Source organism: Thermobia domestica, chromosome 8 (assembly GCF_964235325.1).
Source record: "Thermobia domestica chromosome 8, izTheDome1.hap1.1, whole genome shotgun sequence".
Taxonomy (NCBI): Eukaryota; Metazoa; Arthropoda; class Insecta; order Zygentoma; family Lepismatidae; genus Thermobia; species Thermobia domestica.
The window spans coordinates 228,358,067-228,385,787 of record NC_137461.1 but is presented as its reverse complement, the minus strand read 5'-3'; the positions used below and the strand labels follow the sequence as shown (position 1 = coordinate 228,385,787).

General features: G+C 37.2%; 1 protein-coding gene across 16 annotated transcripts in view; it reads right to left on the bottom strand.

Moving 5' to 3' along the window:
- Window positions 1–10,888: 10,888 nt before the first annotated feature.
- mtd (TLD domain-containing protein mustard) overlaps window positions 10,889–27,721 on the bottom strand; it is a 1,050,893-nt gene continuing 1,034,060 nt past the window's right edge. For all 16 annotated transcript variants that reach the window (XM_081769482.1, XM_081769479.1, XM_081769474.1 and 13 more), the window contains 3 exons: window positions 27,055–27,173; window positions 23,622–23,791; window positions 10,889–13,768 (listed from right to left, as the gene is read on the bottom strand). In XM_081769482.1, coding sequence (XP_081625608.1) covers window positions 13,633–13,768; window positions 23,622–23,791; window positions 27,055–27,173 — 425 coding nt within the window. In that variant the 3' untranslated portion in view covers window positions 10,889–13,632. The remainder of the gene's footprint in view (window positions 13,769–23,621; window positions 23,792–27,054; window positions 27,174–27,721) is intronic.

Here is a 27,721-nt window from a genome sequence, read left to right as displayed (position 1 = left end):
ATTATGTTATAAAAGATAAAGCAAACACACATGCAGAGGAAAGATGATAATCCTTTTTATAGAATTCAATATCAAACTTCAATCTCAATATATCAGTCTGCAATTCCAGTGCAACTAACTCTCTTATCTTTATTTCTTGATTTTCCTTCTACATCTGTTAAAAGTTAAAGTTTAAAAAACTTGTTTCTATCTTCAATGATAAGGAACTTGTTTTTGACAAAGACAACACTAGTTTTCATATGAAAACTGTGATAACTAACTAAATGGAACAGGTGTACGTTATTGTTCGAGAATTGAGTTATTGTATTTGACAACAATCAAGCAATTCATGCTGGAATTTGTTTAAACATTTGGTTTAGCACTGTCCATGTGGCCTTAAACTAATGCGACTTATAAACATGATTTATGAATGTAGTATCCAAAATGGAAGGTCAGCTTAGTAAATTTAACTTTCATTATCATGAAGTCTGTTTCAAACAAGAAATATTTTAAATAATATTATAACAGATATTTTGCTGCTCCTCGAAACTTGCTGTCTCGTGCAAATGCACGTGTTGCACATATAGTAGAGCTCACCCTGGGTGAAGAGTGTTACATACAAGGAAACACAAACACAATTGCATCGATATTTCAAGGTAATTCAGTGTGTTCTATTACTATCGTCACTACATACGAATAGGACAACGGCTGTGTGTTGTTCGTGTTAGCCGAGTGTAGGCGAAAAGCACCACGGATGCATGGAACACGCTAGCTACAACGCCCGTAACATTCTACTATGGCACTTTTGCATTTGGAGAGACGTCTGCGGCAACATGGTACTATCGTCCTAAGACAAATTGGGTCATTATTCCTCTTCAACAAATGCAGAACAGGTGATAGCAATTTTGACAACAGTAAAATAAACCCTTATGTAAGTACTAGAAACCTTTCTTAGGACAGATTTAAATATCTGTAGTGTGTATTTTACACCAATGCAAATTGCATCCGTACTATTTCATATTGCATCAGGAACTATAAGTAAATAGTTTCCACGCTAGAGTGCAATTTTCTGTATGGTTGGTAAGTATGGAAAACAACAAAACCTAGTATCCATTATATTCTTTAGTGATGAAGCTACATTTTACGATACAGGGAACGTATACAGACAATATCCGTTACTGAGCTAAGGACAAAACGTGAAGGCAGCGACTACTTTCGCATCAGCATCGCTGGTTCTCAAAGTATAGTCAGGAATCCTACATGATGGGCCACACATACGAGTACACACATAATATATGGAAATTGACTGGTAATATGTATGCCGCATTGTCAGTGATGTGTTACCACACTTGTTAGAAGACCTTTCGACAAAAGTATTTGTTATCAACATGACTGTGCTCCCGACTTAACGCACGCTTGTTCAGAGCCTTGTTGGAGCAATGTATGCTTGATAGAAAGAATGAGCATGGAGATTCTATTAACGGTTTTCCACGACCTTCTGACCTAGCCCTACTTGTTTTTTTCTTCTGGGTTTTCGTTAAAGATCGTGTAATATCCACAGTACAGACAACTATTGATGATATCAAGGCTTGTATTCGATGCGTGTGTGTGTGTGCACCAACCACCGCAGAGATGCTACATGGTATCTCGCCGCGTACAGAGATGTGTGGAACAGAATAGAAGACATACTGAGTATCATTTGTGACACTTCTACATAACATAGAGTCACATGTTCCGTCATCAATATGCCATTTGTTTACTTCAGTACTTGTTTCATTGATTCCTCCTACAGTGTTGCTACTACAAACCCTGCAAATATCTGAAACAGGACCCGCTTTTTGCAGCCATTTTGGAAACGGTTCTCCGTATCGACCCTTGTTATGACCAAAGTTCTTTCGTTTTCCAAGATGGATCGAACAAGGTATTACTCGACCCATGTTACCATTTAAGATTTTCAAGTTGGCACCAGGAGCACTTCGATGTGGGGCACTTGCTTTTCACACTTATCGACATTTCCATGCCTTCAATTTTGGCCCTTATTACTTTTCTCCTCTGATGCATATATGAAGCAAGAAATTGACCTGTAACACTCAATTTGACTAACCTTGTATGCATTTTATATACTACATCAATCATTTATGGCATTATATTGCATCGTATATATTTGCTTGGGGGTGGGGGGGGGGGAGAGATCACAAATAAGATGTTGGAAATTATGCATTTACCACATGTCATCAGTTGATACATGCACCATATGGCGGACACAGTCATTCTTACTAGTTTTCTTGCACAGTATCGAAATGATAAAATTAGCTAATAGAAAGAATTACTTATCTTTTCGTTATGGTCGCATGTCATTCGTTCAACTGGGTGATGCATAGTGAGCGCATTCGCTCTAAGACATAATTATTTCTGACTTTCTGAACCCGAGTTCGATACATCTTAATTCAGGTATCTGCCCAACTGTCTCATGATATTGCGCCAACACCGGAAAATATTAGTGTTGCCACTGGAAATAGAAAGAGACTACACACACCAAAGTCGCATGCGTTGCCAACTCGGTATGCAGAGCACAATAATATTTGTTTTAAAAACTTAAGCATTCACTTTCTTTCTTAACGTTTATTTGCATCTGCAGATAGCATATGTATCAAAATTTTTCCATCAAGTGAGATCAAAAAGATGAAGGATGGAGCCTAAAATTATTCTGTCTTTTCCCACTTATAAAGGGTCAATGCTTGTGACGAATCTTCTCCATAAAGCCCTGTCCTAGAAGTATTCTTTTAAAACTCTCCCCATTCTTAACCATATTCATTCAATTCCTTTTTGGTTTCCCTCTACTTCTCTTCCCATTCAAAAAAATCTTACTTCCCAGAAGCTCTACATTTAACTCTTTTATATGGTTTCAGGAAATTACTTATAAGCTATAATTTCCTTAAAGAGTATGAAGGGTTAAATATATAGCTTTTTTAGAAAAAAAATATCACCGATAGTATTTATTTTCTGAGAAAAAAAGTTGAAACATTGAAGATCATAAATAGAACCTATTACATAAAAACAGAATCCATTTTCGATATTACTGTAATAAGGAAGAGAAATATCAGCAGCGTAAGACTTCGCCCCGCTGGCTGCACCACTGGAATAGAGCTATGATTTCTCATCGTAGAGCAGCAGACAGTTTACAGTAACCTTTTGAGTGAGTTATTTTGACAGTCTGTTAGAACTTCGCATTATGATTCGTATGTCTCGCGGTCAGTAAAGTGGATCTTCACTATTTCCACTGCGTCTGCACTTAAATAAGGTGAAATTCCTTAAAACATCTTGCATTTGCGAGATTTTAATTTTAAGAATCAAGTATCTAGTAAAAAAAATACAAATAAATAAATAAAATAAATAAAAAAAACGTATCCTCGATATTACTATCACTTTCTACGACGTATTGTCATATTTATCAGTGTCGAGTTGATTGATTAGTTAATTAATTGGAACTTCACGTCCCTTTCTAATTAATTAAAAGGGGACTTACGTTACAGTGCAATCCGAAACAGGACTGGAGTTTTAGTCCGGAAATAAGCACATATGTGAAATCAGTAATCTCTATACGGTACTATTTATGTAGTTTCTATTATTTAATATTTGATCTATAAGAAACAAATGAAATATTCTATTTAAGAAAAAACAAAAACTTACTACATGACTATGTTACAAACCAGAAGATAGTAGAATAACGAATACACTAATATTTTGTTTTAAGCTATAATATTTTAAAAATTTGTAATTCGTTTAATATCCTTTCCTAATAGCATTTGCAGTTTTCTTCCAAACAAGGTATTAGATAAATGTGCTAATACTCCTGGTTAAGCTAGTAGAGAGCGGAAAAATAAACAATAATATTGTACAGAATTTGAACACACGAACACTGCATTGATAATCTACTAAAATTGCAAGAATATTTCTTCTGGTCCAGGAACCTCCATTTAGTGTTTGCATAATTAGCTTTTCTGCTTCTTACTAGCTTATCATCAAATACAACTGAGTTTGCATCGAATAATTAGAAGTTATGAGCCTTATGCAGAATCGTTCTGACGAGTGATTAGTACCATACTAAAGAATTCGACACGTTTCCTGCAGTAGTCAGGCTTTAAGTATGGCGCTAATCATATGTCAAAACGACTCTGCATAAGGTGCTATATTTCTTGCAAAGTATAGAAGTATTTTTCGCAGTCCCACTTCTTTTTAGTCAAAACTTACATAAAACAGATGGAATCCGCGCAATGATTGCGTGTATAAACAGCGCTCTAAGACCTGTGTAATAGCAGTTATCTTGAATATGGATTCATTGGATATTAATTATAATGTTAAGAAATAGCAATACCAGATCATTAAAGATGTCGAAAAAAAAAATGCAATTTATTTTCTCACTCAGCTCTATGATTGGATTCAAGTCCTGTTCGAAAAAGCACGTACACACCATGTGCACTGCAGGTAAAATATTTCACTGGGTTGTCGGTACACTCGACACAGTGCCGGATCTATAAACTGCAAGACCCCACGTTGCGGGGGGAAGGCCCGGATCCTAAGGGGTTCAAGGGTTCTTAAAGGTCCCACTACACCTTTTCTGTAAGTACTAATTTTTAAAACACTTTAAAAAAAATGTTGTTTTCATAATAGTTTAATTACTTCAACGAAATAATGAGCTACCAGGACTGACAAAGACAAAAGGTCTCTCTTACTTTCGAGGGATTTAAAAATAAACTTATCCGCACAATGTGACTCTTGCAAGAGTAGCAACACTGATGAAGTGGGAGTGTGCAATTCGTTTAGTACCACTCTGGTCAGTTAACTCAGTTTTGTGCGTTGTTCATTGCAGAGATGACCATTTTTAACCCTCACTCAACCTTGCCCTCAAATATTATTCACGCCCTCAATGACACTCAAATTCACTCGTTCTCATCACACTCAAATATTGTTGATGCCCTCATCCTCATTCATATTCATCCTCAATCGGCTACACACTCACTCACCCTCATCTACCAAAATGATTAGAGCGGCCCTCTTGAGGACAAAAATGAGTGATGGTGCCCATCTCTGGTCTATTGTGCTATTTATCCCATTAATATGGAGCTAAGTAAAACAAGTGGAGCAGCCAAGAGGAGTTATTAGAGAAGAAAAAAAAAGGTAAAAATGAAATCTGAGTTTTACGTCCCACGGTTATGCCGGTTAGGCTAAAGGAGACGGTGATGAGAAATGAATGAAATGGTGGAATGAAGAAAGTGGGAGGAAACGGGAGAACTCCGAGAAAACCCACGCACACGGAAAAAAAGGTAGTTTTTATTTTCCACTACTTCTGTCTGAATCGAAAAGCACTGATTAGTGAGGCCACGCCGGGTGAGTGACATTTTCTTCATTCCAAGACATCATTATTTATTATAAGAGTAGCACAGTAAATCTCAAAATCACATTTGAGCATGGTTTTTAATATGTGGAAAATGGATGAAACTATTGACGATTCACTGGAGAATAAAAGGAAATTTGAAGCAAAGTTTTGCACCAGGTTCTGGAGAGAAACACATTAGCATTTAGAGGCAGTAAAGAGCATGATGGATTATTTATTTATTTATTTTTTTGGTCTCTCGTAGAGTTGTTAAATATGATCCTACAATGGCACGGGTAATGAGTCTACCCACAGGCCAGATTAAGTATCTCGGCCATGACATTCAAAATCAAATCATCTATTGCCTGTCTTCAAACTTAGAAGCTAATTTGTTGAAGGAAGTTAAGAGAGTGCCATTTTTCTCATTAAACATTGATACGACTCAAGATTAAATGAGTCATTATTCGCTATGTAAATTTTATGGAAGTAAACAACATCTTAGAAACCGAAGTTTCTAGATGGGTCGAGATTGAAGAAGCGTTTTAAGAACTTTTACACGTAAGAAATCCAACTGCATCCGGACTTGCAACTCTAGTGTTAAATCATTTGGAGAAATTGGGATTGTTTGTGAAAAAATGCAGAGGGCAAGGATATGATGGCGCTGCTGTGATGAGTGGCTTGAAAAAGCTCAATCAGATGGGCCTCAAGGTATCAGTCCATTGTAGCTATCAAGTTGAGGTATGCTGATGTAATGAAAGCTCTCCGAAAACTTTCACTGACAAGTAAGAAGGATAACGAGATATCAGAAGCAGAGCGATGGGCGAAAGTCATGAATTTCTTAGATTTTGTGTTTCTGACTGCTCCTATCAAAAATATTTTCACAACTGAACATCGCATCGCAACTTCTACTAAACAAATTGACCTTGAAAGCTTTACGCATGCTTACGTTTTACAAAGAGAGCCGAGAGGAATTGAAGAAAATGAGAAAAGAATACCATCAAATAAAACAAGAGGCCACAGCTGTTGCTGTGAAGTGGAAAGTCAACCCTGTGTTCGCAGGAAAAAGGCAACCCAAAGTGAAAAATTACTTCGATGAACTGGTAGATCATTGGTTTTCGGATACAGAGGCTTGCTTCAGGATTAATGTTCTGTTAATTGCAGACAATTCTTGATGAATTTTCCACCATATTCCCGAAAGTACAGTATTTGTGAATCTTTCAGACTAAGAGAGTTAAGTCTGAAAAACTACAAAAGAAGTACCAGCAAGGCATTGGCACGCCGCTACCATCAGAATTAATTTAACTTTGCACTGGACTTAAAAACGATATTTCAAAGATCAACACTGTTCTTGAATTGGCGGTATTACTATACGTCGAGTTTAATACTATTGCCCCTGAAGTTTTGAGTACTCTTGCTTTATTCCTGATTTACCCTTGACTGTGACTTCCGCTGAAAGATCATTTTCAGCTTTTAAGAGGATCAAGAGCTGCCTCATACTTAAGATTTATTGACTCAGGAGAGAATGAGCAACTTGGGAATGTTGGCATTAACCATGGAAGGGCTTCGATCATTGAAAAGAGACCTTATACGGGAGTTTCCAAAGATGAAGTCAAGGAGGAAGGATTTTTTGTATAAAGGTAACCAAGACCGTTTTGTCGCTTTTATTTTTTTGTGGAGGTCTATGTTCAACTGGCCCTCACACCATGAGTTGAATGCGAATGGAGATAAGGTGAAGATCAGTTGTTGGTGTTGGTATATCCAACATACTACTTGGTTGTGGCAGTTCATTTACACAGTTAAAACTTGCGTAGGGACAGAGTGAACATGGAACCTCCACAGAGCATCATAAGGCCGTGTATGCTGTAAGAGTTCAAACTTGGGTTAAACGCCTTGCAGTGCGCGGAAGATACGCCAGTTGTTTGGTGAGGGTGTCGTGACTATGCCGACAGTGCAGCAGTGGTTTAATAAGTTTATGGATGAAACACTCGAAGACGCACCACCACGTGCCGGAAGAACATCACATGTACAAAATGAAGATCTTCACGCAGCAATTGAGGCGAACAGTGGCCAGACATGTGTGAAACTGGGACTACAATTCAGAAACCATTCGGCAGCACCTTCACCAACTTGGGAAGCACTACGAGTTGGGTTAATGGGTCCTACATGATTTGACTGGGTCAGAATTCAACGTGAGCAGACACCTGTGTTTCTTTGCTGTCTCATCTGAGGAAGGAGCTATTTTTTGGACAGGGTGTTGACGTGTGATGAGAAGTGGGTCCTGTACAAAGCTCTACGGCGCCGTCATCATTAGTTAGCATCCTATAAACAGATTCCAAAACAGCCGAAACCAGCACTGCACTAGAAGAAGGTCCTCCTGTGTGTTTAGCGGACTGCTGGCAGCATCGTGCATTGGAAACTACCACCAGCTGGTCAGAGCATCAATGCGACTGTGTACTGTCAGCAGGTGAACCATGTCCAAGAAAAACTCAAAACTCTAGAACCAGCACTTCTGAATCACAGAGGAATCCTCTTGTTGTAGAACAACGCTAAGCTCCACGTGGCTAGGATGACCCGTGACATCATTCTGCGCCTTGGACGTGAAGCACTATTGCATCCGTCATACTCCCCGGACATTGTACCATCCGATTATCACCTGTTCCATTCCTTGGACAATCACTTTAGAGAACGCCAGTTCAAATCCCTAGTAGAGGTGCAAAATGCCCCAAAATGCACTTGTTTCTTTCTTCACTTCACGGCCCACCAAGTTCTACCGCGATGGAATAAATGGCCTTCCAGGAGGTTAGCAGAACGTCGTCGATGCTGATGGGGACTGTTTTTGATCTTCCAGGTACGTCTTAGGTGGCATACCGATATTAAAAAAAAGTAGTGACTATGGGGGGGGGGGGGCTTTCAAATTTTCTTGCGTGAGGGCCGAAAATCTAGATCCGGTACTGACTCGACATCTTGTATAATTAGGATACAGACAAAAACACAATTTGTCGGAATGCACCATATGTTTCAAGTCCAACGTGTGTTCTTTAGCACATTGAGGCTACTAAGCCTTGCAGCTCTAAGCACTAACGTGAGAAGTACCAGAGTTCGTGGTTCTAGACTCCGAATATTCACTACATAGAGTTCCTTTCGTAATACTTTTCTCACATCAGTTGGTATGTATCTGCGTTCTATTTGGGTTTGGAAACAATTTTCCTTGGTCAAACGTGAAACTTTGGTGGCCCCTCCGAGTTTAGGTGTTTCCACCACCATAATTCTGACGCTATTTCGGGTTTACGCCCATGTTAAGACAGTTCTTTGTAAACACGTTCGACAATTCGCTTATATACACCAATACGTCGGGCAACTTAACTATATGCCTATGGGAGCAACCAAACAATGGCCCTTTTTTTAGTCCTGTCACGTCTGCTTTGACCCACATTGACAAGCTATTCCTATGCAACTGACTGGCACACTCATTCTAGTTCACTGCAATGGGAATACGTCACCAGTAATTGTCCGTTTAGTCCGTATTGCACATATTACCTAGGCACTATAGAAATTGGCAATTGTTTTAGAGGCTTTTTTTTTTTTTTTTTTTTTTTTTTTTTGTGCGGAGTGCTTCTGCTCCTTTATGTTAACATACGATATTCTATTCTATTTATTTATTTATTTATTTATTGAATTTAGTTAGTTATTTCAGATTTCGTCTCCTAGCTCTGCCTTTAGGCTAAACGGGACTGAGAAATTAAGATGATAAACAGTTTATGAAAGACGACACATCTACGGGCCGAATGCGATTATTTCTCAGGAATAAACAGGGCTTACGATCATCATCCTGATGGCTTAGACTGCCCAACTGTATCAGCTGCACACAATTATTTTGCACAATTCACAAAACGATGGGCTACGCTTGGATCTACTGTGTTCAAACTTCGGATTTCCCCAGTCTCGGACTGCAAATACATTTCTTGATACATTTGGATTCTTGTTAGGTTAATTGCAAGCTCTTTAGGGCTCGGAAGAGCATAAATTTAAATTCAAGGTTTAACAAATCAGGCCAATATAAACTTTTAACAGAAAGAATAACAAATGTGTTTCATTGAATGGAGTTAACAAGTGGCAGATTATTTCATTCACATTTTCTCCCATATTATAAAATATGCACAAACAAATACTTTATTTTTTTTCTTTTAATATTAATAGTACCAACGTATGATTGCTGTATCTCGAAATACCATTTCCATCGCTCTTCAAATACAGATACTTATCAATTTAATGGAAACACGTAAGATTTCTAACTTGGAAACAGGCAAACGGCAACTGCAGCGCCGGGCTATTGATGGTGGTGTCTTAGGGAAATTCCTTATTACGTGAAAAACAGCAGAATAGCCGTGAACTGAGCAGACGATTATTGTGTAAAATGGGCGACTTTTCTTATTTCCAAAGAGGACAAATTAAAGGTGCTCAGTTGTTTAATAAGCGCGTGATGGAGTGTCAAGTATGTTGTGCCGTGAGGGACGGAGCCCAAGTTGAAGAAAACCTATAAACGAAACCATATCGGGGAAAAGGAACAGTGGTCGGAATAAAACCCATACTAATAGGCCCCACCGAGCGTTAAAGCGGACTGTCACTCAGAACTGTCGTGCGACTGCAGTTAAAGTGGCGGAGGAATTTGAGCAGCAGCTCCTACAACCTATGTTGACAATTACAAGTCCGCCGCTGGTAACATAACATTGACAAAGTTGGGTTGCATAGATGAAACCATTCTTAGGAGAGAATAACGCTTTAGTACAACACCAATGCTGGTAACTGGAAACGTGTGATGTGGTCTGATGAGGCATCGTTCAAACTTCATTCAAACCATGGCTTATGTTTGTGTGGCGGGCGTCCAAGGCAGCGTATGATGATCAGTGTCTCCGCCCAACCGTGAAAGAAAAAGAGTGCTCTGTGATGCTGAGAGTCGCAATATTCTGGTTTACAAGTAACCCCTGCGCTGAAGCTTACCGGTTGCATAACTGACGCCATTTTAGGAAATCATGTAGACCCTATGATCCAGATCTTTCCAGGAAGTTATGCTATATCAAAAATGATAACGCGCCCATTGACAAAGCGTGGTTTGAGGAACATCATGAACACCTCGCCTGGTCTGCCCAATACCCAAACTTGAATATTCTTGAAAATATGTGCTTCATTTTGGAGACAAGAATCCGGCGAAGATTTCAGTTTCCATTCTCTGTCACGAATACACTACAATCGGAATGGTGGAATATTTCACTTGCTACTATTCACGATTTCTGACTTCATTTCACGTCGCATCAGAGCTGTTCTGAGGGCGAACGGACCTGGACTTTTTTTTTTTTTTTTTTAAAAAAAAGGTTTGTTTCCATTAAATTGATAAATATCTTTAGTTTCAAGACATTTCTGAGAAGTACTACAATTTTCGAGGTTACGCCCGAACTCCATTCAATTTCTTAATTATATAGGGATTGTAAATCAAGTACAATTTTATATCAAGCATGTGTATGAAAAAAAGAAGAGCCATTAACACCACATGGTCTTTTTATTTTTCCCACCAATAACACAACGCTTCATAGTTACTAAGTGGTAACTAATATAGAGTTATCTATTATATACACTTTGTACAATTTTTCACACAGTATTTAAACATACAAGTCTATGCTCTCTACAGTACATGTTTGTTTGACTAAACAATATAAAAGAATTTCATTTACAATAGGCTGCTTGTTATTACTGAGAGAAGCTCTTGCAAAGTGCACAAATATCAGTTCAAATTTTCAACCCCACCCTCCCCCTCTTTGTAATTTGTATTTTTTCCCCATTAGTAGCTTAGCAAGTTTTTATTCCTTTGCATTACAATGATGAGGACCCAGAAATTTATTAGAATTTTCTTCCTTCCAGGCCAAAATTTTGAATTTTTTTTCTTATTCTCTTTTAAAGTCTACAGTTGTTCCCTGAAGGATGCAGGCACCATAATCTAATTGACAGGGTAGACGAGTTTCTAACTCAGGAAAAGTTATATCAGAAATAACTTGGCATCTGAGATAAATATTAAATCGTTACAGCAAATATTCACTTGTTTTGAAAACTTTTACTTTCAAAGTATAGAACTTGTTGCATAAGAATACTCAATAGAGATAGTACTAGGAAAAGAACCTCCAAAATGTAGCTATAATTTATTTTATCTTACTTTTCTTCTTTAGGATAATTTGTTTTCGTTATTAGAGCAATGAATAACTGACAGATTTTATTTTTCAAGCATGTTGAAAGTGCATTTCATACAACAAAACTAGTATACGAAGCAACATGGAAGAACAACAGTTTTGTGCCCCTATAACAGACACCACAACAATGATTATGACTGTTTAATGTCATTGCCATGAGTTGTTGCTTTTACTTATTCATTTCAAATTCTAAAACTAAATTTGCTGTATTCGAACGTACACAAGTGGTTATCAGGAACAGTGAACTTCTGCTTGCCATTAGCATGTTGTGTGAACGTATCATTTATAGATCACTATCATCCTAAACATCACACCAGAAACACAACATCGGTTAAACAAGATGAATGCAACTCTGTTTTAACTCTAAAAAATTTCACACTCTACCTCTAATAGAAGTTTGTTTTATACACTGACCTAAAGAAAATTAGTGATCTATACACTGAACTGTTCCACAACAAAAACTTAAGCAGAATAATTTTCTATGACAATCAATTGTTTAGAAACAACTTTCTTTTTTTTCGTAGGAATTAACAGAAATTAGAAATAAGCAAAAAATATACCGAACTCAAAAGATCTCAGATACCAAATAAGATTAGATTAGTTGTGGAGTTATTGCTTTTTTCCAAACTTCGTTAACCACAAAAGACTACATGAAAAATGAAATGATAATGATACGCGACGTGTTATATACAAAAATTAGGACACTATTATCTCTAGCTTTGCTAGTTAGCGTTTTTCAACTTATAGCTTCGTCTCAATACATGTAGTTTACTACTTGCCACACACAGAGAATACACTCCAGTAGTATGAAGCTTTATGTCAACTACATGACGAAAAGTTCTTATAGAAGTGTTCATTCCGGAAGGAACAGTTTGCACACCTCATCATGTAAATTGTTTCAGAGCAGAAAAATAAGCAAGCTCTTATATAAATATATTTGTATGTAAATACAAGAGCTGACCATCTCTATATTTATACAATAATACATCCATGTCACTGCAATTCCAACAAGACCTGAGATTTTCTTTTTTTAAAAAAAATCAACCACTTTCTTCCTCTGCCACCAGAAAGAACCATATGCAAACATCGCATTGCATTACTGCAGCATTAAGTCTCATATTTTCCAACAAAACTGAAAGACACTAATTTGTTCCCTCAATGTGAGGAGTTTGACTAAATACAAAACAAATAACACGGACTCTCTTTCGTTAATACGTGCATAACAATACAGTAACAATTGCTGTTGCTTTGTTCTAATATATATATGTTAAACGTGCTTGTTTCTCTTTTATATCTATTGCCAAGCACAGTCAAAGCAAGAACTTCCAAACAAAAATGTCATGGAGAAAGAACGAAAACGTTATTTCCCAAGCAATTACAGTACAAGGGTCAAGTACTCAGGAAAATTTTGACTTCCTACTTTTTGCTGTGATCTTAAAGACCCTATATAAATCCCTTCATTTCATACTGGTTGCAATACTGCAGGTTTTTATTTGTATAGTTAATCTTAACTATTTTCTTTTAACATACAAAAAACATCACCAGAAGAGAGAGTCCAGCATTTCTCCTGGCTGACATTCATCTCTAAACATGTGAAACGCGCAGCACTCAAACCATAACTATGGGAAGATTTTGAGCATCTGTCAAGCAGACATAAAAACTAGTTGGATTTCAACAAAATAATCGAAGCCGCATACGAGAACTCCCATATATCTCCCCACCCATCGACAAAAAATACACTCTTACAATAAAAAAAAAATGACCGACTCTTGTGCTCATTCCAGAGCATACCATACTCTTCTTACACCCAAAGAGTTTGGGTGTCGTAAGAAAAATGCATTTTGACTGGCTTTATTATAGTCAATACTCTAATTACAGAGAACTTTCCCTGTAACTTACAGGATAAGACTGCGACTTATGTATATACATATATATATTTCGCAGTATAGAAAAGGAACTTGATGGTCCACTGTCACTGGTGAAATCTCTGGCTTGTCTTGCATCTATCTTCAACATAAAGAGGTCCAGCTTCCAACAGACGCTTCAAAGGAAGGCCCAGCACTCCAGAGCTTTCACCACAAAATCTTCCTCTGGAACTAAAGCTTCATTGCCGTATGTTGTACATGGCTGCGTTCGGCCTTGGTAAAGGTCTCCATCTAGCCAGAGTCCAAATTTCCCGCTAAAATGAATAGTTAACATAAGATATTATTAAACGAATTACCAGAAGATAATGAGAACATCATTACACAAGAATTTAAAAAGAAAGTACATTATAAACTTTCGCTAAATATTTCATCATAAAGCTGGGGAAGAAATAGGAAGACTGTGTTAAAATTCGAAAATTCAAATAACGGGTTCTTCGAATATTCGTTATTCGAGAATTACACTGGTCAACACTGGCTTTGATACACAAAGTGTAACCTGAATTAAATAATATGCCATAAGGTGCAATGAAATATAAAGTAAAGTGCCCATCCGTCAGGAATGAAACTTATGGGTACAAATAATGTAACATTTATGAGATTTGCTATAGGTTGAAACTCAAGAAAGAATGGGTATTTGGCATACCAATAATCTTGCCTGGGAGCAAAAGTCATGTTGCAGATTTCTATATCTGATCGGTATTGCCGCTTTTCGAACAAGAATATTAAGAATATCGGAATTCTAACCACTGAGCACTAGACCTGTACCTCATGAACACTAGTACGCACTGCTGTATCCATGTACAGAGACATTCCGTTAATGTTTGGTTGTTTATGGAAGTTTAGAGTCTCTTTTCAGTACTGAGACAATATAAAACGTGGACCTACATTTTAAGGTGATATCCGACCCATTGTAACAGTACAATTACATTGCTCTCCCACATTGAACACATGGTGGTGGTCCGGATTCAACTTTAAACTGCAGGTTCACGTCTCATACCTTCAGGACTGAAAGAGACACTAAAATAAAATAAAGAATTTTAGGAAAAAAAAAAAAAAAAGAAAAAAGACCAAAGATTGCGATCTTGGCCAATAATTAGAGTTTGGATCAGGGGCTACAAAATTTTTGAACGGCCTCTAAATCGAGTTTTCGTATTTTCTACGCAATAAGCACATCATACTGAGTTAAGTGATATTCTGAGTCTGGCTACACTGTAGTTCTCCAAATATAACGCGTACAAGAAATATTTGACTGAAATATATTGGATCTTTTGATTAAAATAATAATAATAATAATAATAATAATAATAATAATAATAATACAAGGAGTTCATGATCTAGTTCGTGATTTACACTTATGCAAGCAACAAACAGAACTTTTATCTTTACAGGTGACATGCCTGAGAAAAAGATCCCATCAGCACATAATGCCAATGGAAAGTCACTATGGAACCCAAATGTTAAGGGCTCTTGTTTTTTTTTTTTTTTTTTTTTTTTTTTTTTTTTTTTTTTTTTTTTTTTTTTTTTTTGAAGCAGAAGGGTTTACTTCTAATAGAGAACCGTCAAAGAAACTTACGACTGCATCATCATCCAATAAACGATTGTTGAGAGTATGATGAATAAATTCCTGTTACACCATGATAGTGTTTTTATGGCATGAAGTTGTAATTTTAAGGACTCATACTCCATGTAGTTGTAATGCGTGTATACTCCACTGGAAATACATAATTCATATTCTGGATATTTCCTGTTTTCAGGAAATACAGTAACTTAGAAATTGAGGGTGATGGGCGAAAGACTAATTCGGTTTTCGCAATCAGTAGGCTCCAATATGAACCACCATGTTTTATCTCTATCTGATGAAAAATATATTTTGTTAACTACTGTTATTCGCACAATGAATAACTATTCGGAACGTAACGAATAACAGAATAAAAAAAATATTCAAATAAGTAACAGCACTAAAGGAAACAAAAATAAACTAAAGAACAAAAAAGTAAATGTCAAGCAACTAGATTGTCTAATACCAGGAAGTATATCTTAGACATATGTAAGAGCAACGCTGACTTGTTGAAACTTCAATTTTAATTAATACTAATTATATACCATACCTTCCAAGATAAAATAATTAGTATGTAAATATATATCTCCAAGATTCCAAATAATTAAATTTATTAGTTTTTAACCATTGTTCCATGCATTTCAAACCTAAATTCTGTGTAGCCGAGTTAAACATGTCAACCATTAACGGAACCTAATTTCAGTTTGTCCCCATTAACTAAGGAACAAAAATTAGTTTTCAGATACAAGTTTCATCAACGTATGCTTCAAATTTCTGTAGTGTTATTTGCTATATATGATATTAACCATTTCGTTACGATGACACTATCATAGTTCATAAATAAGAGATAAATAATTTTAGAAACTTAATCTGATTCATCCAAATATTAAATTCATAACTCGGTACAAATAAGGTGATAGTTCGGAGTATCTGGATTTGACACTCAGCACATTCAACAATAAATTTATTGCTAAACGTACAGGAAATTAACCTGTAGGGTTGTTACTATACTTTTCGTTATATTAAAACGGGACATATTTATCGAACATGTGTACATCACTGTTTCCTTTACTCGAATTTGTACATGAAACAATTTATTACGAATTGTAAAGAAAGAAAGAAAGTGTATATTTATATATATATATATATATATATATATATATATATATATATATATATATATATATATATAAAATTCATGAATGAAAATTGCATTGAAAATTTAAACGAAAAACTCAAAATAGAAAAATCATAGTGTCAGCTTCTTGCCAGTTAGCTAAACAAGTTATGAACCACTGAACCTCTCAAAAAATAACACTTGGCGGTAATTTGACTGCTGTCAATATGAAAATTTCAGCGATAGAACCATACCAATATCCCTACAGTCACACGTAAACATCTTGGGTCGAACTCTACAAATTGTTGCTAAAAATTTATGTCGCATATTTCGAAAGTGTTTTGGATAATTTAGTGTCTCGTCATATAATGCGTCCCTCTTAGACTTAATTCAGCTGAAAAATCTCAAAATTCGAGATATCCTGCCTAATTCAAGCCAAGTGGTAATCCTGAACCACGAAGTGTAAATTTTAACATTGACCAAAGACAAAATTCCTGTGTTTAATTTATAGTTAGAATACATTAGTATCAACTAAGGCAGCCATAAACAATCACCAGAGATCATTTGAATTAGGTGAAAAATATGGAACCGTACAAAAACTTGGGATAAATTAAGGCGCCGGCTTTCGTCTTAATCACAACTCAACTAATAAAGTTGCAACCAAATACAAGAATACTACGTTGGCTTGAATTATCTATTTTCAGTGATTCGTATACAGACGACCGTATATACTATTTATTTAGACTGCCACAGGATTTGACTAATTGCCAATCTACTTAAGAATATTACAGGTATTACTTGGTTAACTTCATGTTTTAACAATACGAAACTTATGATAAGATATAGTCTTTCCTCTACCCATAGTATTACTTCTGGGGTGATCAAGGATCCAATTTCTGTCTTTTATTGTTTTTGTTATATATCAATGGTATCTCTTATAATTTAACATGTATCTATTATATGCATATATCAAGATTTAGTATAATGAATCTATTCAGTATAGTTATTTTGCTAAAGAATATAGATATATATAATAGTCAAATGATCTTTTTTAAAAAAAATCTTTCTTTTGATTTTAATAAGACTCCAGGAATAATATATATATCGTCAGGACATTCAGTTTGTTATGCATTTATAAAGTGTCCAAATAAGTTCTTGCCGTTTGTGATGGCCTTGTTCGAGGGTCACAGACATGCTATGACGTTAGTCACGTGCGCGCGACGCGACAAGGAGGTAGGCAGAGCACTAACCGACATCAGTAGACGCTCGTTGGGCACACTACAGAGACCTAGCTCGTCAAGTGGCACAGTGAAATGGAGGTGTCGAAGCAACTCATTAGGGGGTGTTTGCTGTATGACTTCGAGGTAGGCCTATCAGCAGCCGCATATGCCAGGCGTTCGGGGAGGATGCCGTGAATGAACACACCGCCCGACAGTAGTTTCAAAAATTCCGGATCGCTGATTTGGGCTTGAGTGATGAGCCCCGCAGTGGACGATCACATGTGTTGGATGACGACGCCCTGAAGACAACCATCGAGGAGGACAGTAGTCTTACATGTCAGGAACTTGCCGAAAGGTTTAATATATCGATGGAAACAGTCAGACTGCATCTGCATCGCATAGGGAAGACATATACACACACACACACACACACACACACACACACATTGTCACCGACCAACAAACGGCAGCGAGTTGAAGCCAGTTTATCCTTGCTCTCCAAGCACTAGAACACATAGATATTTGGTAGATTGATCACTAGTGACGAAAAGTGGGTCCTTTACAACACACCCAAGCGTACTCGACATTGGTTGTTACCACGTGACGTATTTCCACACATCTCAAGACCACCTCTGTATCCCAAGAAGGTTGTGCTGTGCGTGTGGTGAAATTATCGCCATGTGATTCATTATGAGCTCCTACCACCAGGCCAAACCATCGGTACGGATGTTTACTCCCAGCAGTTGCAACGAGTGCACCGTGCATTGCAGGAAAAGGGGCTGGCATTGGTTAATCGCAAAGGTGTACTGGTCCTTCATGATAATGCAAAACCACACGTGGCAAAAAGGACCCGGGAAACCATTTTGCATCTTGGTTGGGAAACTGTGTTATCCACCATATTTCCCTGACCTTTCCCCTACAGATTAGCACCTGTTTCATTCCTTGGACAATTACCTTCGTGGGAGACAATTTGAAAAAGAGAGATCTGCAGACCGCACTCACGGATTTCTTTGCTTCCAAGACCGCTGACTTTTACCACCATGGCATTGTACAGTTGCAGGAACGTTGGCAGAAGGTGTTGGATGCAGATGGCGATTACTTCGAGACGTAACCGTGAGTATTTTGTGCTACAACGTAGACTCTCTGCAGACTCTGAAATCGGCAAAAACTTTTTTGGATACTTGTAGAAGTAATATTGGATAAGAAGTTGCTTTTCCGAGAAGTCTTCAAGTAATAATATCAAAAGCCAGAAAGAATTCAGCTACGCTGAAATGGTTCTTCGGAATTTCAAAGTATAAACATTTGTAAAAAATTTTCCTGTGTTCACTAATATCCGATCATATTTGGGAGTACTGTACCCTACCTGGAATGTGAATCCAGATATTCTGTTTATTTTAAGGAATCAGTTCAGAGTATTTTCTTAGCGTGGCTAAGATAGAAATTTAAAGAACTAAGGGAGATAAGCTTGTCAGATGTTAGGAAGGATTTGAATCTTGCACGTTGTCTGTTCAACCTAAAGTTTTTGTAACAAAGATTTTTCAAGGTGACTGTTTCGGAAATTTTTCTATTAATAGGAGTTTCCTGTTAATAGGAGTTTGTAATGTTTTTGTTAAGTTTATTTTATTATTATTATTATTATTATTTTGGTGGTATTTATCGTCTTTTCTCTTTACTCTTCTGTTTTCACATTATTATGTTAGCATTATTATGCTTATCAAACCAATAAAAATTCAAGATCAGCTTTTCGGATTACAAAAATTATTTTGTGAACAACATTACAAGCCATTTACCAATGTGACAGTTCGTATATTGGAATGGCAAAGACGAACACAATACAGGAAGTAAAAGAAAAAGTCACAAAATTTCAGGATTTAGTATAAACTTAATGGAGATCAAACTCGAAAAAGTCACACCAGTAGAAAAATACATGATCGAGTTCTATTATATTAAAAACAACACATCCAACGTCAAATTGGACGAAAGCAACCTCCGGAAAGAATTTAGATTTAGTTAAACTGTTTTACAAAAACAGAAACCACTGTATTTTTAAATTTTATACATAACATTTCTTTTTCGACTTGTACATAGATTTGGTATATGCTGATTCAATTTGTGCATGGGTTAGAAAAAGAGGAAAAATAGAAAGCAAGTAAATTGGAGTGAAACTAAGATGTATGAAACATGTAAATCTTAACAAGATTTTTTTTAGTTTAATGTACGACGATTATGCATTTTAGGCTAAAGAAGATGGCTGATTAATGAAAGTGAATGATTGAATTACTCTCCTACCGTGATCAGTTGCATTAAAGGCACACACGCTAGCCACTTGACCAACAGTGAGGGCTAAACAGTAACATGTCGACTATTGTTATATTTGTGTCGCTGAGTTGTCAGTTGGTGGGCGAAGTGATCAACTTATTGCTAATTACATCGTTCTCTGTGAGTATAAGAACTAAGTTGGAAAAAATGTAAAAATATTTGCGAAGCCGAAGCTTTTCATCAGTGTGAAATTGTTAAATGACAGCAGAAATCGGTTGTCGAATCATATCAGGAACATAATTCGAATAAGCGCACATAATAGTTTAGTGTTAATACATTCTTAAAGTAAAGTATGAAAATAATAGCTCATTTTAATTTTATTACAACTTCTGTGAAACACAACTATTTCTCTCCAACGTTCTTCTTTATGTCACGATAATTATTTTATACATATTGAATCTGTAAAAACCGTGAAATTCCAGGATTTCCTTTCTTGAAAGCAGAAAAAAAAATACGCTTTTTGTTATTCTTTAGCTTTTTGAAGTTTTTCCTTTCTTTCATCATTCGTGTCATTCTCTCCGAGTCGTCCAGTTCCAAAACAGCTCTTGTCCATTTACAGAAAATCTCAGAAAATTTTTAAAATGTTGGATCTGAATGTTTTGTAGAACTGAAAATACTTCAGTGTTTTCAAGTGAAAAACTTGAACATTCTCAAATGCTTCTAATTTCTACAACACGCATTGATGCTACAGTTTTTCTCGGTTTTCTGGGATTTTCTGTAAATGGACAAGAGCCGTTTTGGAACTGGACGATTCATTTCCTTATTCCAATATTATTCACTTTTCTATAACTTTCATCTTAAATAATCTTTCCATTACTGACATCTGGAAGTGAGTACGTGAAAATATTTTTAGGCGCAATTAAGTTACACATGTATAATTCTATCACTGAGCCCTGGATGTTAAACGACTTCAAATTTCATTTTCTATCATCTTTTGAATGAATTATTTAACTATCATCTGATTATGAACCATTCTCAACTACATTATAAATTGTGGTATTACGAAGCTCAACCACAATTCTAAAGACAATGTTGGCAGTTTGTTGTATGAGCTAATATCAGAGTATTATACATTCTTTATACAAAGGAGAAAAGAGAAGTATACTAGTAGTTTAGCATTGTGATCTGGTAAGAATTATACGAAAAGCTCTTCACAATTTGTTGATTGTATATCAGATCTTTGAAGCTTACTGAAAAATTATATTTAATTTTGCTTGGATCGTGTAGAGAAATGTTTATAAAACAGAAAATTAATGTGAAAGTAACAATATTTTATACTAATAACCTATTTAAATACCTTTATAACCTAAAAGAATGTACTTAAGTTTCAATTAATATTAACATTATAGCGTGAATACAGAGGTTGTTACCGATCTAATTGTGACGAAATTATACATCTTGTGCAGCACCACCAAGCGGGAAGAGAAGGAAGTTGCCAATCGTGTAGGCACTTTGGATCATAAATTCTGCGTGACAGGTGTGGTAAGTGCATATCGAGACAAATGCTGCCGAAAGAAAGTGCTTATTGGAAAGGCTACATACAGATGGTGATCAGAAAAATGGAAACACCTAAACGAAATTGCAACTTACCAGATTAATATGGTGTCGGGCTACCTTTTGCCTTCAGAACAGCCTTGATGCGACGTGGGATGGAGGCATAGAGGTCGTGAATGGTAGCAAGTGGAATTTTACACCCTTCCTCGTGCAGGGCATCGGCCAGTTCTGTGAGAGAGGATGGAGGTGGAAATCGTCGCCGCAGTCGTGTTTCCAAGACGGGCCACAGATGTTCAATTATGTTGAGATCTGGGGATTAGGCGCGCCAGGGGAGGTGTTGAACTTCATCCCGATGTTCCTCAAACCACGCTGCAACAACGCCAGTTGGGTGAATGGGTGCATTATCATCCTGGAAGATGGCGTCATTGTCTGGGAACAACATCCGGACCATAGGATGCAAGTGGTCTCCTAAAATTGCGACAATCATTGGCAGTGATTCGTCCGCTAAGTGTGACCACAGGACCCAATGAAAACCATGATATAGCGGCCCACAGCATCACCGAGCCACCGACATGTTTCACAGTTGAGCGGAGACACTACAGATCATAAGCTTCTTTGGGCGTTCTCCACACATAAACACGGCCCGTGGTTCGGAATAGGGTGAAGGATGACTCATCCGACCATATCACACGTTTCCAGTCCTCAACGGTCCAAGTTGCATGGTCGCGGCACTATTTGCGGCGTGCGAAAGCGTTATGGTCCCTGATGAGCGGTTTGGGCCGTGCAACACGACCCCGTAAGTTCATGTCATGTAATTCGCGGCGGACTATGATTGTCGAAACAGGGTGGGGGAGGTGCTGATTGAGTTCCTCCGTCACTTGCTCTGCAGTGGTACGACGGTTCTGCGTGACAATGCGCTTTAATACCCGGCGTGACCTGTCACTCATGATTTTCTTCCGCCCACTGTTCCGCTTCCCCGATGTGGTTTTCCCGTTGTTGTGTAGGCCGTCATCACCTTCGACACTGTCCCCGCGACACACCTAACACAGTAGCCACTGCCGTCACACTCACTCCACATAACCACGCACCAACAATTTGCCCTCTTTGAAAATCTGACAGGTCTCCCATTTTACACTACCTCCGTCTGCTGCAGCCACTGGACACTGCTGTTCCACTGCGCCTGACGTAGTATGGAGACCGACCTAACACACCACCACCAGCGGTCCGGCGCTGCGGGCGCCACGACACCACTGCCAACCCATATATCTGACGTGTTGCCAACTACAGGAGTTTCCATTTTTCTGATCATCTGTAACTGCCCTTTCCGGCGTGAACTAAGTTATAGCGCCACTATTAAACTGTGCAAGGTGCGTGGATTCACTATGTACAAAAATGGCATATCACGGGTGTTGAAAGGAGCAGGTAAGGCGAGGCGTGGGATGATTCCTGTGCAGCCAATTCCCGGCCTGCCACTAGCCGCACACGAGCTAGAATTCTGGAAGTCGGGCCTCTGGTCACCAGGCAGAATCCACTCACACAAAGAAGTATCGCGAACCGGCTACAGACATCACTGAAGACAACGCATACCATCATTCACCGTGATTTGAGGTTGGTAAAGCGACGAAAGGGGCATGTTTATAACCTAAAACACATCCAGGAACGTCGCACAACTGTCGAAAGCTGTATGAGCGGTACCTGACAGTTGAAAAGCGGAAGTTTGTTGCAACATTGTTTTTTTGGATGACTGTCACAAGCCCTGTGCAATTTTTTATCGATCGACAGGTGCGGGAGACTTTCAAAAGATGGTTCACTGAGTGCAAGGAAAGTTTTGGCACAAGTTTCAGAATCATTGCTGGATACTCGTACCAGGGCAAACTGATCATACATCGTGTAGCCAAAAATACGAAGGCGAATTCGGAATATTTTCAGGATAACATCCTGACACCCGTTTATCGCCATAACATTCTCCATCTCTATGGGAGAGACAAGATTCATGTGTGGGTGTAACAAGACAAGGTATGAAGTCACATCTCACTCAACCCGCCTCTTTCTTCAACAAATGGAAGCAGAAACTGGAATTCGTGCCATTCCATTCACAGACATTCCAGTGAAGTCCCCTGATGCGTTACTGATGAACTTTTGCCCCTTCGGCCTCCTGAAAAAAGCCTTGTCTCACAGGAGACCCCGCACCGTTCAAGGGCTATCGAAAGGAGTGGCTGCTTGACATGACTACACTGCGTGCCAGTCTCCTGCAGTTTCGTCACCGTAGATCGGAAACAAGCTCTATGTAATAAATTACCTACGTATATTTCCACACATGCATTGGTGGAAATGTAACTTTCAAAAGAAAATTTCGCAATCCTATAATAATTTCAAGTTACGATATAAATCTAACTTACTCTCCAGCTCCGATTGCAAGGCTTTCATTGTTGCCCTTTATGAAGTACATGTTGTCACCTGTCCAACTATATACATGGAACTCTGGACAAAACGTAAACAAGAAGGATTCTCCAGTCCCATAAAAATGGTCACTAACTGTCAACGCACACGACGTCAGGGCACCAAATACCTGGAACAGAAGGCAATACATTATTGTTGATTACTATTCTTCCTACCATGTTTACTTTAGAATAACCTTTAATTTCGAAGTGTAAATAGTAAAACACTGTCTATAAAAATCTACCACTACAAACTAAAGCAACTATTGTTATTGTAAATATTCAAATAATTCGGATGAATAATATCCTGGTCAGTATTCATACTTGGTGTGACTCAGATATAACATCTATGATTGTTCTGCACACGAATTGAAGAGTGTGGTCGAAAGTGTTTCCGCACAAGAGAAATTATTGCATGAAAAAGCTATAAATCAATGTGAAAATACAGGCTATATGAGACATGGACCTACTGATTAACGTGGAATCCATGCCATATGAGCTCCCGACGGGCATCAAACCTGGGTCTTCCACACTAAAGGCGCGTACACTACCTACTTAGCCACGAAGGAGCTCTTACACAATTCTGCGTGCACTGCATCACAATTCTGTGAGAGGATGAGGCGGAAATCTGCACCGGATACATCCCTCCAAAATAGTCTACAGATTTTCAACTGCGTTTAGATAGGAGGATTGCGAGCGACAGGAGAAGTGTTCAACTTCATCTCAAGGATTATTAAACCACGCTGCAATAACGCATTTTTTCAGGTCAAAATAAAGCGTAAATGATCTATAAATGGTGTATCCTCCGGAGCCTCCTTCAGCCGTTATGGGGAATCAAAATTTTCACTATGTAGCAACGTCGTAGATTAACTTCGAACCATTAGCATTGCTCTAGAGATCCATCAAGCCGTTACATCGATCTTATGCTAATTAGTGATGCTGGTCTCTTTCTTTATTGATTATCTGCGATTTGAAAAGAATCACTGTACCTACTTGATGGACTGGTGTATCTACTCTATGGTTCTTTTATCTGCGACGTTGGCACACAGTGCAATTCGCTTCTCCAAACGATAACCCAAAAAGTATACAATGACATAATTTTTGCTTTATTTTGAATTGTAAAATAGCCCTCTGTGGTATGTGGGCGTCATTTTCAGAACACACCATACATTTCATACATATTACGACACACTGTACTTCATCTAAACTCCAAAATGACTAACTTAAATTTTACCTCACCACTACATCCTCTTTGTGTGTGAGTAAATGTAATTTCCTCAATATTTCGATTGAAAATAATTTCAATTGCACAGATAGGATGAGGTTCGCAGCAGAATAATTCATCATCAGAAATACTATACTATTTCCGCCAAAAGAATTGATATAGAAGGCACTTTATCGGGAAAATGATATTCTGAAATACAACTTACTATTAAACTAAAACAATCACAACCACTGAAAGAGAATCATTCAGAAATTTTGATTGGTGTTCCATTATTTCCATAGACAATATTTCATAACATTAACCCTTGTACTCTTCCTTTATCAACTCTAAAGTAATAATAAAATAAAGGTTGCTAACTAGTTACAAAAAGTATTACATTGATATTTCCTCTTTATCGGGCGTATACGAGAATGAACTTGCTTTGTATCACCACGAAAAAACCAAACAACAACAGGACGCCAAATAAGCATCAGATGACAATAAATAAAGACTTTCTAAACAGGAAAGTATATATTTGAATACCCCTGATTCTAGATTCTTCAAAATTAAAAAACAGAAAGAAAAGCTTTAAAATGAATTAAATACATTTAAAAAATCCAAAAATACATTGTTCAGAGAAACTACATAAATAGGTATAATTGTTGGATAAATACTTGAAATAGTAAAAACTACAAAAGTTGAAAGACAAAATATCTAATCACTAATTTCATAAACCTGCGTTAATCTGGATTACTAAACTTTCACCGTACAGTTTTAATTCTCTCCTAAACCTTCGAAAGCAACCTCATCGAATTTTCATTATCAAGTTTAACGATATTCAGCTGGAATACTGAAGAAATTACATTTATTCATACACAGAAAATATAGTGACGTAGGTTTTATTGGTGTTGGGTTTTTGGTTAATTCCTCCAATTTTCTCACATAATATCCAACATGGATGTTAAATAGTATAGACAGTTGTCCCAGCACAACAGCAGCTATGGTACAGTGCAAGTGCTCTGCCAAGTATTAAACATTAACTTTAAGAGTGACGAGTGCGTGACTATTCAAGTGGCAGACTGGATAGGGTGGTGTGGTTGGCGGAGCAGTACGGAAAATTGGAGACTTGTGTTCGATTCTCGGCTTAGTCGCACATTTTTTCCATTGAAATTTGATTGAATATACAAAAGTGATATAAAGAAAATCTTTCAATTATACATTTGCACTCAAAAGGATAAAGCCACGGGATTTCACTGAGGCAAATTAACATCAAATACACTGATAACGAAATTCAAATAACTAATTTTATTTATAGAACTATAATCCTTGGAAACATCTTGCACTTCCAGCTTTCGACATTCTCCTCGAGTCCTGATCACTGCGGTTAAGAAACAGAAGAAAGAATAATAAAAACAGCAGCAGATAAAGATTGGATTCACCAGGATCGAGGAATGCAAAGAAACACACAGTTCATGCAGCAGGTCCCTCATCAAATGGTAGACTAACACACAGTAACATGGCGGATTCAACTTGTATATTCTTTTGTTCTGTAATGGAAGGTTGCTAGCTCATATTGGTGTTTATTTATTTATTTATCATTATTGCCAATGTTGTTTGTATTTCTCTAGTTCCTCGGAAAGAAATACAAAGAACATTGGCATAACATTACACTAATATGAGCTGGCAAACTTTCACTAGAAAACAACCACTTGATGAGTGACCTGCTGCTTAGACAAGGTGTTTCTTCACACTGATTCTGAAGAGTCAGTTCCTTTCGCTTTCCTGATGTTTTAATTATTCTTTTCCCTATGTTCAACTTCTGTAGTCAATGCTCCATGGGAGACTCGAAAACTAGGAAGTGCAAGTTGTTTTCAAGAATTACAGTTACCTGTAAGTAAAATGATTGTAAGAATTCCTGAGCATGCAAATACATCAATAATAGTCTGACACCTTATACTTATATTGGAAAACCTGAAGTTTACTTGAAATGAACTTTTTCCACAGTGATCTTTTAAGTCTTTAAAATATCATCACTTAGTAAGCCCCTATACGAAATCTAATTATACATAGGGTGCATTATTTGCCATTTGTAAGCAGTAGAGATAAGAGCATTTTTTGTTAAAATTGCTTTCTAATCTCAGCTTTTGAACTACAATATGTAATAACAATCGAGTATCTTTATATACTTACATTGTGTTGAGTATCTTCAATTACCATAAGAATAGGGCTTTCGACTTTCATTTTCCTGTACATTGAATTAAGGCTGAAGCCATGCTGCGATGTGCTAAATACTAAAGTCCATGAGTAACCTGAAACAAGACGAAATAGTTAAAATATGAATATCAATCGAAATGTTCTGCTAAATTGTCTACCTTAAAATAATTAATGGTGAACAGTGAAGTAATGAACTTGATTATCGCACAAGAAAGTTTAGTATTACATTCATGGATGGACCAAAATGGAAATAAGGAGAAAATCAAATACCTGTATATTAAAATAATTCTGAAAAATCAACCTGAAGGTAGTATATAAATGCAAATTTAGAAAAAAAAAATGACATTTCGAACTGCCGAAACTTGTTCTAAAATCAGCAACGACAGCTATCAACCTGCCTAATTAGTCATTAAATATCACACTAATGTAATTTCCCTCTATTTTCACTGTCATCCCATGTTTTCTTCTATACAAACGTCTGCTGGAATTCCCTTGCCATCCATTTTGCAGTTTTATACAGGGTGTTATCGAACGAGACTGTGAAGCGGTCATGCCTCACATCGAAATAACAAAAAGGTTCATATAAACCTACGACGAAAAGCGCAGTTTCAGAGCTCAAGCCGTCCAAAAGAATGGAAAAAAA